Genomic DNA, 16,377 nt, shown 5'->3' on the forward strand with positions numbered 1-16,377 from the left:
GCTTCAGGCCAAAAGCGTCGAGGAGTCTGATATTCTTCAAGCATAGTTCGTGCCATTTCAACCAGAGTCCTGTTCTTGCGCTCAACGACGTCATTCTGTTGAGGAGTATAAGGAGCAGACAATTCATGAGTAATACCAAGTTTATCAAGATAATCATCAAGGGCAACATTCTTAAATTCTGTCTCACTGTCACTCCTGATGTGTTTGATCTTGACGCCAAAGTTTGTTGAGGCTCTTGAGGAAAATCGTTTGAAGACTTCATGTACTTTAGTTTTATACAGAATAATATGCATCCAAGACAACGTTTTTGTTGGCTATTGGCTGGACACGTGTCTGCTATCGGATGGTATGCGCTAACTGCTGATTTGGCGGCTGCATAATCGCTCCTAGCAGCCGCCATAAAATAAGGCTCCAAGATATATATGGATTTTCTTTACATGGGGTCATATAAGGAGTTTGAGAGAAACAAGATCCTTGCAAAGGCTCCGAGATATATATGGATTTTCTTTACATGGGTCATATAAGGAGTTTGAGAGAAACAAGATCCTTGCAAAGGCTCCGAGATATATATGGATTTTCTTTACATTGGGTCATATAAGGAGTTTGAGAGAAACAAGATCCTTGCAAAGGCTCCGAGATATATATGAATTTTCTTTACATGGGTCATATAAGGAGTTTGAGAGAAACAAGATCCTTGCAAAGGCTCCGAGATATATATGAATTTTCTTTACATGGGTCATATAAGGAGTTTGAGAGAAACAAGATCCTTGCAAAGGCTCCGAGATATATATGGATTTTCTTTACATGAGACATATAAGGAGTTTGAGAGAAACAAGATCCTTGCAAAGGCTTCGAGATATATATGGATTTTCTTTACATGAGACATATAAGGAGTTTGAGAGAAACAAGATCTTTGCAAAGGCTTCAAGATATATATGGATTTTCTTTACATGGGTCATGTAACGAGTTTGAGATCCTCTTGCAAACTTGGCGTCTGGAAACTGACGAGTTTTTGTTCTTCATCCCCGCCGCGGAAGGCCACCGAATCGCCCCCTCCCTCCCTCTAGAGGTCCAGCCCGCTGCTTGACGTCCAAATCCCTAGTCCGGCTCGCCGCCTCTTTTTTACCCAACGCGGGAAGGCGAGGTGAGGCCGTGAGGGATCCGCCGGCCATCCGCCCGGCACAGGGGCAGTCTGTGCGTTGGTCAGGGGAGATTCTCCGATTCGCCGTCCCCATCGAATCGCCGCCGCGAGGTTCTTCCCATCTCACCCTGCCTTTGTTCATTGCGTAAATTAGCGACTTCCAGATTTTATCCAGGGCTCTCGAAAATTAGGTTACAGTAGAGTGCTCGCTCTAGCGAATTGGTTGAGGTCTGTTCTGTCCGATTCAGTCTGTAGCATCCGCTAATTTCCAGCGCTCAGGTTGAACTTTCCTGCTTAATTCAATTTGAACTGCCAAAACGTCTTATCTAGGAACAGATGGAGTACTTAGAAGTTGTTGGTATCAATCCTGATGTGTGGGAACTCAAGTTCTAGAGATCCAGGGTCTCTAGTTTCCCCTGTTCCACTCCTTGTGATCCCTCCACACTTACGTTTGCACCAATATATTTTAGGAATTTTCACAGAGAGAATTCTCAAAAGTTCATGACTCATATCCAAACCTTTTGATCGGTTACCATTGATATGGCATTTTAGTTATTGATGAAGTTAATAGCCAAAATGTGCATCTCAAGGGAACACCATCGGAATTTGGTGCAAAATATGTGTCTAATGCAAAGCCATATAATTCCATGCTAATCTTGATATTTCTCCTCTTGATCAATCTCTATTTTCCATGGTGGAAACATGTTTTCCAGCTGCCACATTGCCATTGATAATTCAATTTTTTTTTAAAAAAGACTTCAGTGAAAGGTGTGTCTTGGAAAACATGATCAAACTCCATAAAAAGTTCTATTGTAGAAGACATCTGAGTGGGAACGACGGGTCACTATTGGGCACTAATTCTAGCATCCCTACCATGCAAAACATAGAATTTCGAACTAATCTCCATATTTCCTCTTTTACTAGTACTTTTCAAACATTGTTGCTTGTGTTTCCACTTATAACTTCTTGAGAAACTTTCCACCAAAGGATTAAATCTAAGCATTGATATCTCATACTTAAACTTTCTGTTCTCTCTTTTGCCCGCCTCTTCACTATGAGTGTTTGAATTGTCTTTTCCTGACTGTATAATCATGCCCCATTGTCTTATTCTAGTCTTCTATATCATGCTTCCTTGACGTACCTGCAGTGCTCTGCTTACTACCGTGCTTTTTAGTGGGTGGCTGTCCTATTTACAGTTTTTGTTGTTGTTGCGGGAGTTATTCTTCTATTTACGGCCGGTCTTTGTCTAGTCCTTTTTTTTTTGCAAATTGCCTACTCTGTGTTTAGAGGGCAGGCCTGGCGCAGTGGTGAAGTACTCCTATAATCCCTCCCCAGACCCCACCTTGTGTGGGAGCTTCTATGCACTGGGTCTGTCCTAATCTGTGTTTGTCCATGTGTGGCTCCTGGAGCTTACATGTAGCCATGCTATGTGTTCAGGAATCCCGACCTATAAATATTCACAGCCCGGCTCATAGGGGAGGACAATATTCACCCAGAGCCCCATTGCCCACGGGGAGAAGCTATAGCTTTGTGAGTTGCTGAATTAGTAGCTGTAGCTATGAGAAAGGAAGACTTGTTATTTCCTTGTAGAAACGTGATCGTTTACTTGTATGGTGTGGTCTAGATCTGTCCGTGTCCATGATAGTCTCATTGGTACGTGTGACAGGACTGATCTGTACGTATTTTTCTTATCTTTTCATCTGCACCGTTCTAATTAAAATCAATGTCTGATATATCTTGAGCTTATGTGGATGAATCTGGTGGCTTGTTCGTCTTCTGCTTAAATTAAATTAAATTAAATAATTAGTAGATAGATTACCGGCCCAACAAATCTGGTGCGAGAAAAAACTACTCCCTCCGTCTTAAAATAAGTGTCTTAAGCTTAATACAAATTTGTACTAGAGCTAGTACAAAGTTAAGACAGTTATTTTGGGACGGAGGGAGTATGTGGTTTACTGAATGAATGAACTGATGATGTGTTCTGCTGTTGCACAAGTGGCCCCCTTTTCTAAGGAAGTATAGTCTCATTGAAAGTTCTCGAATATGTCGGTGGGTGTGTGCCTTGTTGGTGGTGTGCGTCTTTCTTGCAATGGCAAGAAGAAAAAGGGATGGGGTAAAAAAAATACACTGTGCTTTCACCCCACAGCTTGTTGTCATGCCATATACATTGTGAACTATAATTTCCATTGCACTAATCGATGGTTCCTCACCCACAGAGATCTGGTAAGAAATTGGCTTTCATCATGGAGCAGGACGCCCTGCTGGCTTCTTCCCAGCAAGTGAAGCTACCCTTGGCTCTGTTTACTTTTGAAAGCAACAAGAAGAAGCAGCTCCTGTTTGATCCCTCCACCAAGAAGATCTGTGGCATAATCAGCGCCGCGTTCGCAGATGCCATCTGCGTGTTCGAGAATGGCGGGTGGCTGCTCATGCTCCAGCACAAGCAACATGGTTTCCAGGAGCAGCAAGAGCAGACCATCTTCCTTGTGCATGCCAGCACGGGCAGGCGGCTGGAGCTGCCGGCATGCCCTTCTGTCATTGACGGGCTCTTCGTTTTCTATGTCGGCTCCAGTGAGGTGCCTCTGGTCCATTGAGACTATCTCCAAGGTTCCAACCGTCCATGTTGCCTGCCCTGGAGATATTTACTGGAGCGTCTACAAGAACATGGAAGATAGCTCCCGTCTACCGCAGCATCCATACACACGAGTCAAGTGCACCCTTATTATCGATGTCGTCTTGCTTGGGAAGCAGGCCGTCTGCGTCGACTACCATGGGAAGATCCTGATCTTCGATGTTACGGAGATGAGCTGGAGGACCGCTCTTTCTAAGGGGTGGAACGAAAGGAATGCTCACTTTCTTGTGGCATCCAGTGGAAAAGTTGTGCTCATCTCGTGTCGTCGCTTTTGTGGACGGTTCTGTGACTTCAAGTTCTTCAAGCTGAACGCTGAAGCACTAGAGTGGTCACCTCTAGATGACACTGAGCTTGATGGTTCCAGCTGGTTTCTTTACAGAGGTCGCTCCATCCTTGCGAGGGAGGAAGGCAAGAGGAAAGTCTACACCTTCTATCCAAACCAGTGGGGTGGCTCAACACCGATCGACGCCGACAGCTCGAGGAAGAGGAAGGTAGCCCATATGAAGTCACTGTCTTCTAGAGAGAAATCGATTACGAATATATTCATGCATGATTTAGAAGATGACGTTGTCACGAAGGTTCTCCCGGCTTCAATTGTGACTGAGGAACGACATTGGGTTCGGTCTAGTGTTTTTGGTGGACCATTTCAGTAATTGTATATGTAATAAAAGATGTTGTCTGATGATACATTATGAAACTTGAGTACCAACACAAACTCGCAAATAGGAAGAGTTTTTTTGTTTGGAAAAGCAGGGTCAACAACATTGATTGATGTACAATTACTCTTGTTACAAGTTCACAATGTCTTGCAAACCGCAAAAATAAGCAAAGGCTGAGACAAACAACACAAGAAAGATTAGATGAGGCACGCATGCTTCACTAATCCTGTTGCTAGACCAACAACCATCTATAAATGTATCTCAAGTGGATGCACCAAAAGACCAGAGACTCCCCTTTCTCTGCACGGTGAAGTAAAGAAACATGCCACATAGGAATCCAGTTTGCAACCTTGTAGATGACCTACAAAAAGGTGAAAAATGTAATCATGTTTAAAAGAAAAATAATCACTACGGCACTTCCAAATTGGATGCACATATAGCACACATATCCACCCGGATTTGGGCCCTAAGCTTTCGGTTCAACCCAGCTAACTAATTACTGAACATATTCGTGATGCTCGAAGGTGACGGAGGAAGAATTTTGAAAACCGTTATCAATGAAGGAACATCAGCCATGGCCACCTCCGGTACTTTGAATATCAACTGAACATATAACTTTGAAATCGTTTACTCTGCATCATTGCTACTCGAAGATTGATGGATATGAGAAGTGGACAAGAAGAAACTGCTCCAAACCGTTTACTTTGCATCATTGCTACTCGAAGATTGATGGACATGAGAAGTGGACAAGAAGAAACTTTGAAACGACACCAAAGAGGCAAAGTCTTGACACCAATGTTGCTGATGATGACTTGGTATTGAACCCATCCACTCCTCATGTGTGTTGGGAGAGATCAAAATATGCAAGGCATGCCAAGAAGAATGGTGGTGTTGGAGCATACAAATAAGAGTTGTTTAAAAATGGAGAAGGTGAAAAGGACATTGAAGGCCGAACGGAAGGAGGAGAAGATGACTTGTTTCTATGAGATGAAGTTGATGGAGGAGAAGTGAAAGGCAAATGCAGCGGTTGAGGAGGAAAAAATTTAATTGGAGGCCGAGGAAAAAGTATTGAGATTGAGGAGCAAAAGTTTGCAATGGCGGCCGAGGGGCAAAGGAACTACAGGGTGGACGAAGAATGTGCTATCATGTGGATGGAATCTAGCAAGATGCACGAGAAGGCGAGAAAATATTGGGACTTCAATCGTGGGGACATCTTAGCTAAGATGTGTGGTGGCGGCGGCAATGGTGATGGCGGTAGTGGTGACAGCAGCAATGATGCCAACGGTGATGGCACGAGTGTGTGAGGCCCATTTAAACTACGATGGATTTTGGCCCACCATGTATTGGTAGTTTTCTGGAATGAACTTGTTCATTAGATACGTTTTGGCTCAAATTATGGTCATGTTTAGTTGTTCGATGAATTCGATGAACTTTATGTATGCTTGTAGCTGAATTAGGATGTGGTGCATTTGAATTTTCTATGTACTCCCTCCGTCCCAAAATAAGTGTTTAAATGTGATGAATTTGTTTCAATTGTTTGAGCAAACATTTAGACGAATTGGCAAACTAATTTTTTTTAGTAGAGGATCTGAGCAAACGTCATTTCCTTACTAGAACTCAGAGAAATGAGAAATGAAGAAGGTTTTGGACATTTAGGATAGGGGATCTAGTAGAGATGCCCCAAAAGCATTCATGATTTCCCCCAAAAAAATCATTGCAGAATTATTTGTCCAGCGCTGCCACTGCCGCGAGCACCCAGAAACTCCCCCTTCCCCCTCTAATGGTCCAGCCGTCAGTCCTGCTACTAATAGGAAGAAATGAGCTGATACATGCTCCCATATGACCCATGTTTCAAAAAAAAAAAAAAAATACAGGAAGAACGCACGTAGCAGCACCAGAATTTACACCTAGGTCCTAGGCAACTAAGGACGTATTAGTTCTACAGTAGGTGACCTCCTTCTATCCTTGGCCTTTGGCTACAAAACTTGTTACACTTTCTTCTGCTGTAATCAGTGAATGTGAATGCAGCGCTGACTGGTTGTTACACTTGACTGCATTCCCTGCAACACACTCCACCAGTTGGCAGAAACATCTGTACAGAAGCATTGCAGATGACACAACCCCACCAGGTGGCAAAAGCACTTGTACCGACCGAAGCATTCTTCAATATGACTCATGCTCATTTGGTGGAAGGATGAATGGATACTCAGAGACCGGGCTGCATCACTACCCAGGCAGCCGCACACCACATGTGAAATACTTCTTCCTCGCAAGGCCTGATGTTGTCGTGACGATTGTGTACATAGCTGAACCTGCAGTGACAGCATAGTTGTAAGAAAATTTTCTAATCCTCAGCACTGTAGATACACCAAAGAATTAACAATGAAAATAAATCAAAGAATAAAGAACAGACTGATGGAGTACATACGTACCGAGAGCAGTCAGCGTCCTCTATCAATGGAGCAGTGAAGACTCTGCTATCGTTTGTTTGATTAGGAAGAACAATTCCACTCCTCCCGTGGACAATGAAGACGTCTTTCCCGACCATTCTGGTCTCGGGAAAAGCAGGCGGATCACCAGGTATAACTCTGTAAGCCAGCTAAGTTTGGTAAAACACCTCCACTTTTTACTATGTAGAGACTCCCAAGATTTTCTATGAGCGAAAAGCTGTTTCCAATCGCTTCCACAGCACCCTCCCACTCTATGAGATGTAGTAGACCATCTTCGTCTTGTGTCACTGAACACAAACATTCATCATCTGATAACCAGAACAAAGCATTTTGGTGGATGCCCAAATGTCCGCATACTACAGCATTCTGCTGCCAAACACCATCCGTTGTTCTTAGCCAAAATTCAGTGACAATATCTGCATCTCCACCACCTTCATCGGCATTGCCATAGACATCTACTTGAGCGAATATCCTCTGTCTGGCGAGCACCACAGTCAGGTCTGAACCAGGGGTTCCCTTGAAATACCCCTGCTCAATTTCCACCCCCACGTGAAAGTTCAGTATACGCTTCTCTGACTTCACTTCCCACACCGAAACATATGTTCCCTCTTTGAGCAGAAAGAAATATCCATTTGAGTATAGCACATCTGCGGTGTCAACCGGGAAACTACTACTGAATGTTCTCATCGTGTATGGAGAAAATATAATGCTCCTCGGATGTTCCAGGTTAGTGATGATTAGAACCGGGCCTGGAATTCCGTCCTCATCTGGTTTCTCAGGGGGTAGCACAGCAAGGGAGGACGGCAGCATAGCCATCGAATTCATCCGATGTGTGAGTAGTGGCTGGCATTCAAAATTGGAGTAACTGGTTATTGTATTGTACCTTACGCAAAATGCATCTGTTGAATATGTAACACGTTGACCTTGTATTTATGGCTATACAAATAGCTGACGATCAAGTTTAATTATTACTTGCAATGTACTCCTACATCTAAGGCCATGAGTGAAGTAAAACTGAAGCATGACATACCGGGCACGAGAACGACAGCGGTGGAGCGAATCCCATTCCCAATTCCATGTGCGAGGGGCCCGGAGCTGGCCGCACGGTGGAGATAGAGCTGGAGAAGAGCTCCCCGTGTAGCGGTGCTGGAGCTTCCTGAAGGCAGAGACGGCAGCTGAGGCCGAGGGATTCCTGATCCTTCGCAGTGGACGCGGAAACAGGGGAAAAGGGGCCGCGCCGTTCCTCAACGCGGACGCCGAGGCGGCGGCAGCAGCGGCGGGCCACCCGCGCCGTGGATGCGGCGGGAGCAGGGTAGGTAGATGGACAAAGCTGCCCGGTCCATCCAGGCGGAGATGGCGGGCCTGAAGAGCTGGCCGCGCGGAGAGCCTCCCGCGCGGTGGATGCCGAAGCAGCCCAGCCCGCCACGCGGTGTGGAGACGGAGGCGAGGGAGGGGAGCTATGTCCGAGGAGGTCAAGCCGGTCGACGAACTCCGGCGCGGCGCAGGCGGGGGAGAGCGGCCCAATCCCCCGAGGCGCAGACGGCGGCGGCGGTGAAGCGTGCGCCGCGCGGCGGAGGCGGAGGCGGTGAAGGAGGGCGTCCCGAAGGTCGGAGACGGAGTTCGAGGCGGGGGAGAGCGCGCGGCGCCGAGGCGGAGCAGATCTGGGCAAGGGAGAAGCCTCGTCCCGGCGCAGTCGATGCCCGTGGTGCCGGAGGCGGAGGCTCGCCTCCCGCGCGGCGGCGACGGAGCCGCACGCGGACGCCGGGCGGCCAATCATCCCCGCGGGAGGGATCCTTCGAGAATTCGTGGGAATGAAATTGAGTACGTAGATCAAACCCTAAGCCTGAGGATCGATGGCTTAGGGACGAAGCTGCGGGGATTTGGGGTGGGAGGATGGAGCTCGGAAGCAAAAGAGAGGGAACCCCAAAAACTTCCTTCAATCAAAACCGGCACGGCACGGCCCGGCCCGGCACAATCGTGCAAGGCACGGCACGGCACGCTGGGCCCGATTATTAGCCGGGCCGTGCCGTGCCGGCCCACCAGCGCAGCCTCCCGGTCCAGGCACGGCACGGAGGCTATACGGGCCGGCCCGTAGGCACGCCAGACCCGCTATTTGTTAGTTTTTTTTATTTTAGGTTATTATTTCGGTTAATTTTGGCTTGTTAGGCTATTTTTTGGGTCGACTTTAGTATATTGGGTTGTGTTTTGGATCAATTTTGACATATTAAGTTATTTTTTATCCTATATATATGTAAATAAATAATAAAATGATAGAAGGGACGTGTCGTGCCGGCCCGCGTGCCCAACCCTCAAGCCCAAGCACGGCCCGAGGCGGGCCGCGTGCCTGACATGACCCGTTTAAGTCGTGTCGGGCCCGGCCCGTGGCTTGCCTGTCTGGCGTGCTTTCGGGCCGACCCAGAAAGCACGGCCCGTTTGGCCAGCTTTGCTCTCGAGGGACTTTTTGTTTGTAAATTGCACAATTTTAACTTTACTAACAAATACTCCATCCATTCTTAATTATGAGTTTTTTAAAGATTTCACAAGTGAATTACATACGGATGTATATAAATATATTTTAAAGTATAGATTCATTTATTTTGCTTCGTATGTAGACCCGTAGAAAAATCTCTTAAAAGACTTATGTTTAGGAACGGAGGGAGTACTTCCCCGTTTCTAAATTTAAGTCTTTTTAAAGATTCCACAAAGGGATTACATACGAAACAAAATGAGTGAATCTACACTTTAAAATGCGTTTATATACATCTGTACGTAGTTTCCTAACGAAACTATTAAAAAGACTTATATTTAAGAAAGGGGGGAGGGAGTATGTCCGTATGTTACAACAGAAAGAAAATATCATTCCTTGTACACACTCTCAAAACACCTAAATTTCTTGAAGTCTTTTACAATGACATATAACAAATAACATAATTAATGTTGTTGCGCAGAAACAATAAAAATTGGATGATTTTTAAGTGCACTTAAGATGTTTTGAATTTATTAGACAATAAAAATATCTATCTAGTTGGACGTATCTCATTTTGTATTTTTTGCCGTTCCTCTTTGATGATGCCCAACAAATATTTGCAGTACGATGAAAATAACAAAGTACATTTTAGTAACTAATGATAGCATGTTTTTATCATTTTCCTTTCTTTCTTTCTTTTTTCTTTCTTTCTTGGTATATTTTCGGTTCTATGGGTTTTTTGCTCTCTTTTTTGCTTTCTTTGTTTTTTTTGCTTCCTTTTCAATTTTATAGTTTTTGTTCATTTTCTTTCTACACTTTTGTTATACGCAAAGAATAGTTTTATATACATGTTTAAGATTTTCAAAATATATAATTAACATTTTTGACAACTTATATTTTCTTATGTCTACTTTTCTCAGATACATTATACATTTTTTGTATATACCAGAAAGTTTTTTATATAATTGTTTAACAATTGAAAATGCATTATTAACATTTTGAAAATACATAATTAACATTAGGTAAAATATATTTTATGTCTACATTCTCCATTAACATTGTACATTCTTGTATACATCAGAAACATTTAGATATACACATTTAACATTTTCCAATTTCATGGTCAACATTTTCTTAAAACATATAATTTTCTTATGTATAATTTTTCTATACGCATTCTACATTTATCGTATACATCATGATCATTTTTATATACATGTTTAATATTGTCCAAATACATGATTAATATATTTGAAAACTTATAATTTTTTATGTCTACTTTGTTCTATACAGATTATATATTTTTTGTATACATCAGAAGCATTTTTTATACACATTTACATTTTTAAATGCATGCTTAACTTTTTTCAAAAAACAGAAACTTAAATATTATTTTCTTAAATTTGTTTTCCATACACACTATCCATTTGTTTATATAACAACGGAAACATTTTTTCTAGAGAAGTTCAACATTTCTTTAATACACAATTAACATTTTTGCAAATTTTGCATACAAGTGATTTTTGTAATAAAAATATTCAGAGTATTTTTAAAACAACACCAAACGAAAGAAAAATCGAGTGTAAGAAAGGACAAAAAAAGAGATGAAGGTCGTGCTGGACCGGCCCAATAGGGCAGCTATCAATAATAAGAGAGAAAAGGAGGAAAAAGCGGGAGAAAGTGGGATCAAACTTGCGTCTTTGAGGTGGGAGACTAAACATCTAGCCGATGGGATGCACGTGTACTTCTGCAATATGAGAGCATAGCTTCGTATTGAACTAGCGGGAACTGCTGATTTATAAAGGAAAAAAAGCGAATCATTTTTCCCACTTGATGGATAATTCTTGTCAACTTTAGGGGTAATTTGGATGACGGTGAATAGGCAGAAGCACTTTATGTTTTATTATTAGATAAAGATTCTTTGAGAGCTAAAAACTCTATTGCCTAGTTTAGTCATGGGTGATGCTTAAAACTGTTGGATTTTGATTCAATGGTAAACCCGAAAACCGAAGCCCAAACGTAAACCTGAAAAACCCGAGCACTACTTGAGGTAGCAATTTTGGAAACCCGGATTTTATTCGAATAACTCGGGTTAGAAGTCATGGTACCCGAATTACCTGAAAAACCCAAAAGAAATATGGAACCCAAACAAAAAAAATCCTATGGAGAGCAGACATCCCAAGGCCCAACCTAAAATCCATCGCAAAGCCTAGGTTTTCTATTTTGTGCTCCGGTTCGACCACTTCCCCACTTCCCCACTCCCTCGTTTCAACTTCCCAACCGCCACTTCCATGAGGATCTTCAACCACTACAGGTTCGCAACACTGTCAATTTTTCGTTGTGCCCCAGCGAAGCTGTTTACTCTCCCTATTCCAGCCTACACGTCCAAGTGCGTCGCCACCCTTACTTACATAGCCACTCGACCGCTCATCTCATCTTCCCTAACACGACCCAATCTTCATGCTTGGCTGCTCACCTCATCTTCCCTAACTGGACGCCGCTCGGCCTCTCAAGGGTGTGGTCTTTTTGGTTCAGCAGTTGCAGGTCAAAGGCCACATCCATGGAGCAGTGGAGTGAACGTGGATTCATGGTGCACCGCCAACACCAACCACTAAGAAATCAAGCAATGTGTGTATTTCGGGATTACCAGAACCAGAACCCGAATTTTTGGGTGCCCGAATTGGCGGGTAGCAAAAAAATTGGACAAATTTTGGGTTTCAAATCTGAGAACCCAAATAATCTTTTAACCGAATTAACTAACCCAATTTTTTGGGTACCCCCGAACGCCCAGGCTGACCGCACACGGCCTCTGCCTCATCATCCAGTCAAATATTTCAAAAGCAAAAGAAAGAAGAGTGATGATATAGAAAAAGCATACGTGGCGGCTTGACCTGTGGTTTATGGTCTCATGGCCTGTCTTCATGGTTTTTGTTGCCACCGTGGATTTGATGGTGTCTGATGTTGTGTGTCGAGGTGTTTTTGGGGGACGTAACTTATGCGATGGTCTGGTCGACGTGTCAGGGGTTTGCAGTTATAGCATGTTGGGAGAATTTGAGGGTTTACTTGTGCAGGCTTTTCTCTTAGTTAATATTAATCGATGAAGCAAATCTTTTGCCTCTCATTTGAAAACAAGGAGACACTGGCACCCATGAACACAATATTTTGCTATTAATTGCTCCATTTCCTTGGTCAACACCTCCTCTCCCATGACCCTGAACTTCTCCTCCTCAATGGCAACCTTGCGCTCCTCAAGTTCCTTGAGCTCCATCGATCCAAGTGTCATTTCTTGGTTCCTCTTTAGCCTCAATTTCCTTCCTTGTTGTGATCATCTTGTAGCATGTCCTTGTATAGAGATCATCTTGTCCTTCCTTTAGGGCATGTTTAGTTGGTCGCATATACCTCAGCCAGGCCCCCGCGGGAAGAAAAAGGCATGTTTGGTTACCCGCATTCACTATTGGGCCTGCATAGCACAAAGATTAAAGCACGTGTGGCCCTGCATCCAAAGGAACGCTCAAATCAGCCGTTTTTGTGGAGCTAGGCCCGCTCGGTGCAACCCTAGGCACGTGGGTGTGGCCGGTTACACGCGTGGGTGCGGTCCCGAGACATCGCGTTGTCTCTAGACACGTCGGTCAATAATTACCCTCACCTCCCTTCCTCACCGTTCTCTCCCCTCTTCCCCACTCACACTGGCGATGACGACAGCGGCAAAAATCTCAGCTCTTTTGCGAAGCGATCCAAGACGGCGGCAACAACCACCGGAGTGAGTGGAGACCTCCACCGGAGCGCATCGGCCATGACGGTAAGACCTCGTCCTCTATGTACATTAGGTCCTTTAGACTCAGGCTAGATTAGATTAGAGCGCCGATTGAAGAGTTAGGAAGGGGATTGAACACATCGGGGTGGAGGATTGCCGTCAATCGATTCTGCATCGACGACTACTAGGGTTCATAGGTTAGTTTTCACTACATCGAGGTGGGGATTGGGGGTTTCTTGTCTAGCCGCGGTGACCCTGGAGTCGCGCTGAGCGGCGAGTGGTGTAGCCACCTTCTCTTCTTCCTCGTCTTCTTCGTCCTCGTCATCTTCATCAAGAACGATGGGTCTTTCACAGTCACCTACCGTCGGCGCCCTGACCACCATTCGCACCTCATCGTTGTCGGCCTCCAGTGACGCGAACATCGTACGGCAGTACGCTGTCGCACGCTAGTCTTGAGGCGCCTTGTACTGCCTGTACTTGGCCCATCTTGCCCGATGTCGAGGGAGTTGGGGTTCATGCCGACGGGGAGGTGGTGAAAACGAGAGGTGGAAGAGGAGAGGTGGTCAAAAAGAGGGGGTTTGAGTGCGGTGTTGGGGTAAGTGAGGTGGGTTAATATAGGCTGATATGAATGAATGTTAAGCATTGAACTATGTGTTGTTCATAATGTAGATGGACAAGGGAAAAGAGGTGGTGCCACCATTGGAGAAGGGCAAGGAGGTTGTGCCTTCATTGGTCGAAGAGCCAGTGCAAGATCACCCAAGCCCCAAGCGGAGGAACTATGGCCACTACCATCAAGAGTCAGGACCAAGCCACTTCTGCAAGGTTATCCTTGCTCCAAAGCTGGAGAGTGTGCCATTGCCCCTAGAATTCAAGAAGCACTACCCCACCATCCCTGCAGAGTTCGAGCTGAAGACGAACACTGACTGCACATGGAGGGTGACAGTGAGGTTGATGAATGACGTCAGCTGTGCTTCCCTGGCAATGGCTCCAGAAAAGGGCTAATCCTGCAATCTCTAGTGTTAGCTAGACGAATGCTTATAAACAACTAACGTTCTCCTGCAACGGCACCAGAAGAATGCTGATAGCACTCCCCGGCAATGAAACTATAAGAATGTTGTTGATGGCCCACCAGCGCGTGGGTTCGCAGCAGTTTTTGAGGGTAGAGTGTTCGACCCAATTTGTAGGTACGCCAGACAGGAGGTGAGAGTATACTCTCAAGTATTAGCAGCTGAATTTGTCAGATTCAACCACACCTGAAAGATTAGTATCTGCAAGCACAATAGTAACAGCGAAGTAGCGGGTATCAGCAGTGTAACGAGCAATAACAGTGGCAAGGAACAACAGTAGTGACAGCAGTAGCAAGTAGAAAAAGTAGCAAGCGACAGTAGTAGCAACAGTAGCAGCAGCAACAGAGCAAGACAAGTAACAGCAGTAGCAACAGTAGTGTTGGAATTATGCCCTAGAGGCAATAATAAATATAGTTATTATTATAATTCCTGTATCAAGATAATCGTTTATTATCCATGCTATAATTGTATTGAATAAAGACTCATTTACATGTGTGGATACATAAAAAAAACACTGTCCCTAGCAAGCCTCTAGGTTTTCGGAGTTACCGGGAATGTACCGGGAATGACGAATGGGTTCCGGGAGTTCACCGGGGGGGGGCACCCACCCCGGGGAAGCCCATAGGTATTTGGGGTGCCGCACCAGCCCTTAGTGGGCTGGTGGGACAGCCCAAGAGAGGCCTATGTGCATTGGGAAGAAAATCAAAGAGGAAAGGAAAAAAAAGGAGGAGGTGGGAAAGGGAAGAAGGACTCCACCTTCCAAACCAAGTGGGACTCGGTTTGGGAGGGGAATCCTTCCCCCCTTGGCTCGGCCGACCCCTTGGGGGTTCTTGGACCCCAAGGCAAGGCTCCCCCCACCCTCTCCTATATATAGTGGGGTTTTAGGGCTGATTTGAGACAACTTTGCCACGGCAGCCCGACCACATATCTCCACGGTTTTACCTCTAGATCGCGTTTCTGCGGAGCTCGGGCGGAGCCCTGCTGAGACAAGATCATCACCAACCTCCGGAGCGCCGTCACGCTGCCGGAGAACTCTTCTACCTCTCCGTCTCTGCTGGATCAAGAAGGCCGAGATCATCGTCGAGCTGTACGTGTGCTGAACGCGGAGGTGCCGTCCGTTCGGCACTAGATCGTGGGACTGATCGCGGGATGGTTCGCGGGGCGGATCGAGGGATGTGAGGACGTTCCACTACATCAACCGCGTTCACTAACGCTTCTGCTGTACAGTCTACAAGGGTACGTAGATCACACATCCCCTCTCGTAGATGGACATCACCATGATAGGTCTTCGTGCGCACGAATTTTTTTGTTTCCCATGCGACGTTCCCCAACAGTGGCATCATGAGCTAGGTTCATGCGTAGATGTCTTCTCGAGTAGAACACAAAAGTTTTTGTGGGCGGAGATGTGCATTTTGCTGCCCTCCTTAGTCTTTTCTTGATTCCGCGGTATTGTTGGATCGAAGCGGCTCGGACCGACATTACTCGTACGCTTACGAGAGACTGGTTTCATCGCTACGAGTAACTCCGTTGCTCAAAGATGACCGCCGGGTGTCAGTTTCTCCAACTTTAGTTGAATCGGATTTGACCAAGGAGGTCCTTGGATGAGGTTAAATAGCAACTCATATATCTCCGTTGTGGTGTTTGCGTAAGTAAGATGCAATCCTACTAGATACCCATGGTCACCACGTAAAACATGCAAAATTAGAGGACGTCTAACTTGTTTTTGCAGGGTATGCTTGTGATGTGATATGGCCAAACGATGTGATGTGATATATTGGATGTATGAGATGATCATGTTGTAATAGATAATATCGACTTGCACGTCGATGGTACGGCAACCGGCAGGAGCCATAGGGTTGTCTTTATAACTAACGTTTGTGCTTGCAGATGCGTTTACTATTTTGCTAGGATGTAGCTTTAGTAGTAATAGCATGAGTAGCACGACAACCCCGATGGCGACACGTTGATGGAGATCATGGTGTGGCGCCGGTGACAAGAAGATCGTGCCGGTGCTTTGGTGATGGAGATCAAGGAGCACGTGATGATGGCCATATCATGTCACTTATGAATTGCATGTGATGTTAATCCTTTTATGCACCTTATTTTGCTTAGAACGACGGTAGCATTATGAGGTGATCTCTCACTAAAATTTCAAGACGAAATTGTGTTCTCCCCGACTGTGCACCGTTGCTACAGTTCGTCGTTTCGAG

The 16,377-nt window shown here is 45.1% G+C and overlaps 1 protein-coding gene and 1 pseudogene across 2 annotated transcripts; one reads left to right on the forward strand and one right to left on the reverse strand.

The window, feature by feature from the left end:
* The first annotated feature begins 962 nt into the window (after positions 1–962).
* LOC123412078 lies at positions 963–4,519 on the forward strand (annotated as a pseudogene). Its single transcript, XR_006613401.1, has 2 exons — positions 963–1,252; positions 3,360–4,519. The product of XR_006613401.1 is annotated as an uncharacterized LOC123412078 (transcript).
* Positions 4,520–6,080: 1,561 nt separating this feature from the next.
* On the reverse strand, positions 6,081–8,682 carry LOC123409778. The gene is made up of 3 exons (XM_045102646.1): positions 7,910–8,682; positions 6,862–7,722; positions 6,081–6,741 (listed from the first exon to the last, which is right to left on the reverse strand). The coding sequence occupies exons 1-2, from the start codon at positions 8,654–8,656 to the stop codon at positions 7,003–7,005; spliced, it is 1,467 nt and encodes a 488-aa protein (XP_044958581.1). The 5' UTR covers positions 8,657–8,682; the 3' UTR covers positions 6,081–6,741; positions 6,862–7,002.
* Between the last annotated feature and the right edge of the window lie 7,695 nt (positions 8,683–16,377).

Source organism: Hordeum vulgare, chromosome 7H (assembly GCF_904849725.1).
Source record: "Hordeum vulgare subsp. vulgare chromosome 7H, MorexV3_pseudomolecules_assembly, whole genome shotgun sequence".
Lineage (NCBI taxonomy): Eukaryota > Viridiplantae > Streptophyta > Magnoliopsida > Poales > Poaceae > Hordeum > Hordeum vulgare.

Bases quoted from the DNA above. Each gene is read 5' to 3' on its own strand.
- LOC123409778 (XM_045102646.1), bottom strand. From the start codon at position 8,656: ATGATTGGCCGCCCGGCGTCCGCGTGCGGCTCCGTCGCCGCCGCGCGG. The intron at 7,723-7,909 runs GTATGTCATGCT...TTTGAATGCCAG, and splicing joins CGCTGTCGTTCTCGTGCCCG to CCACTACTCACACATCGGAT.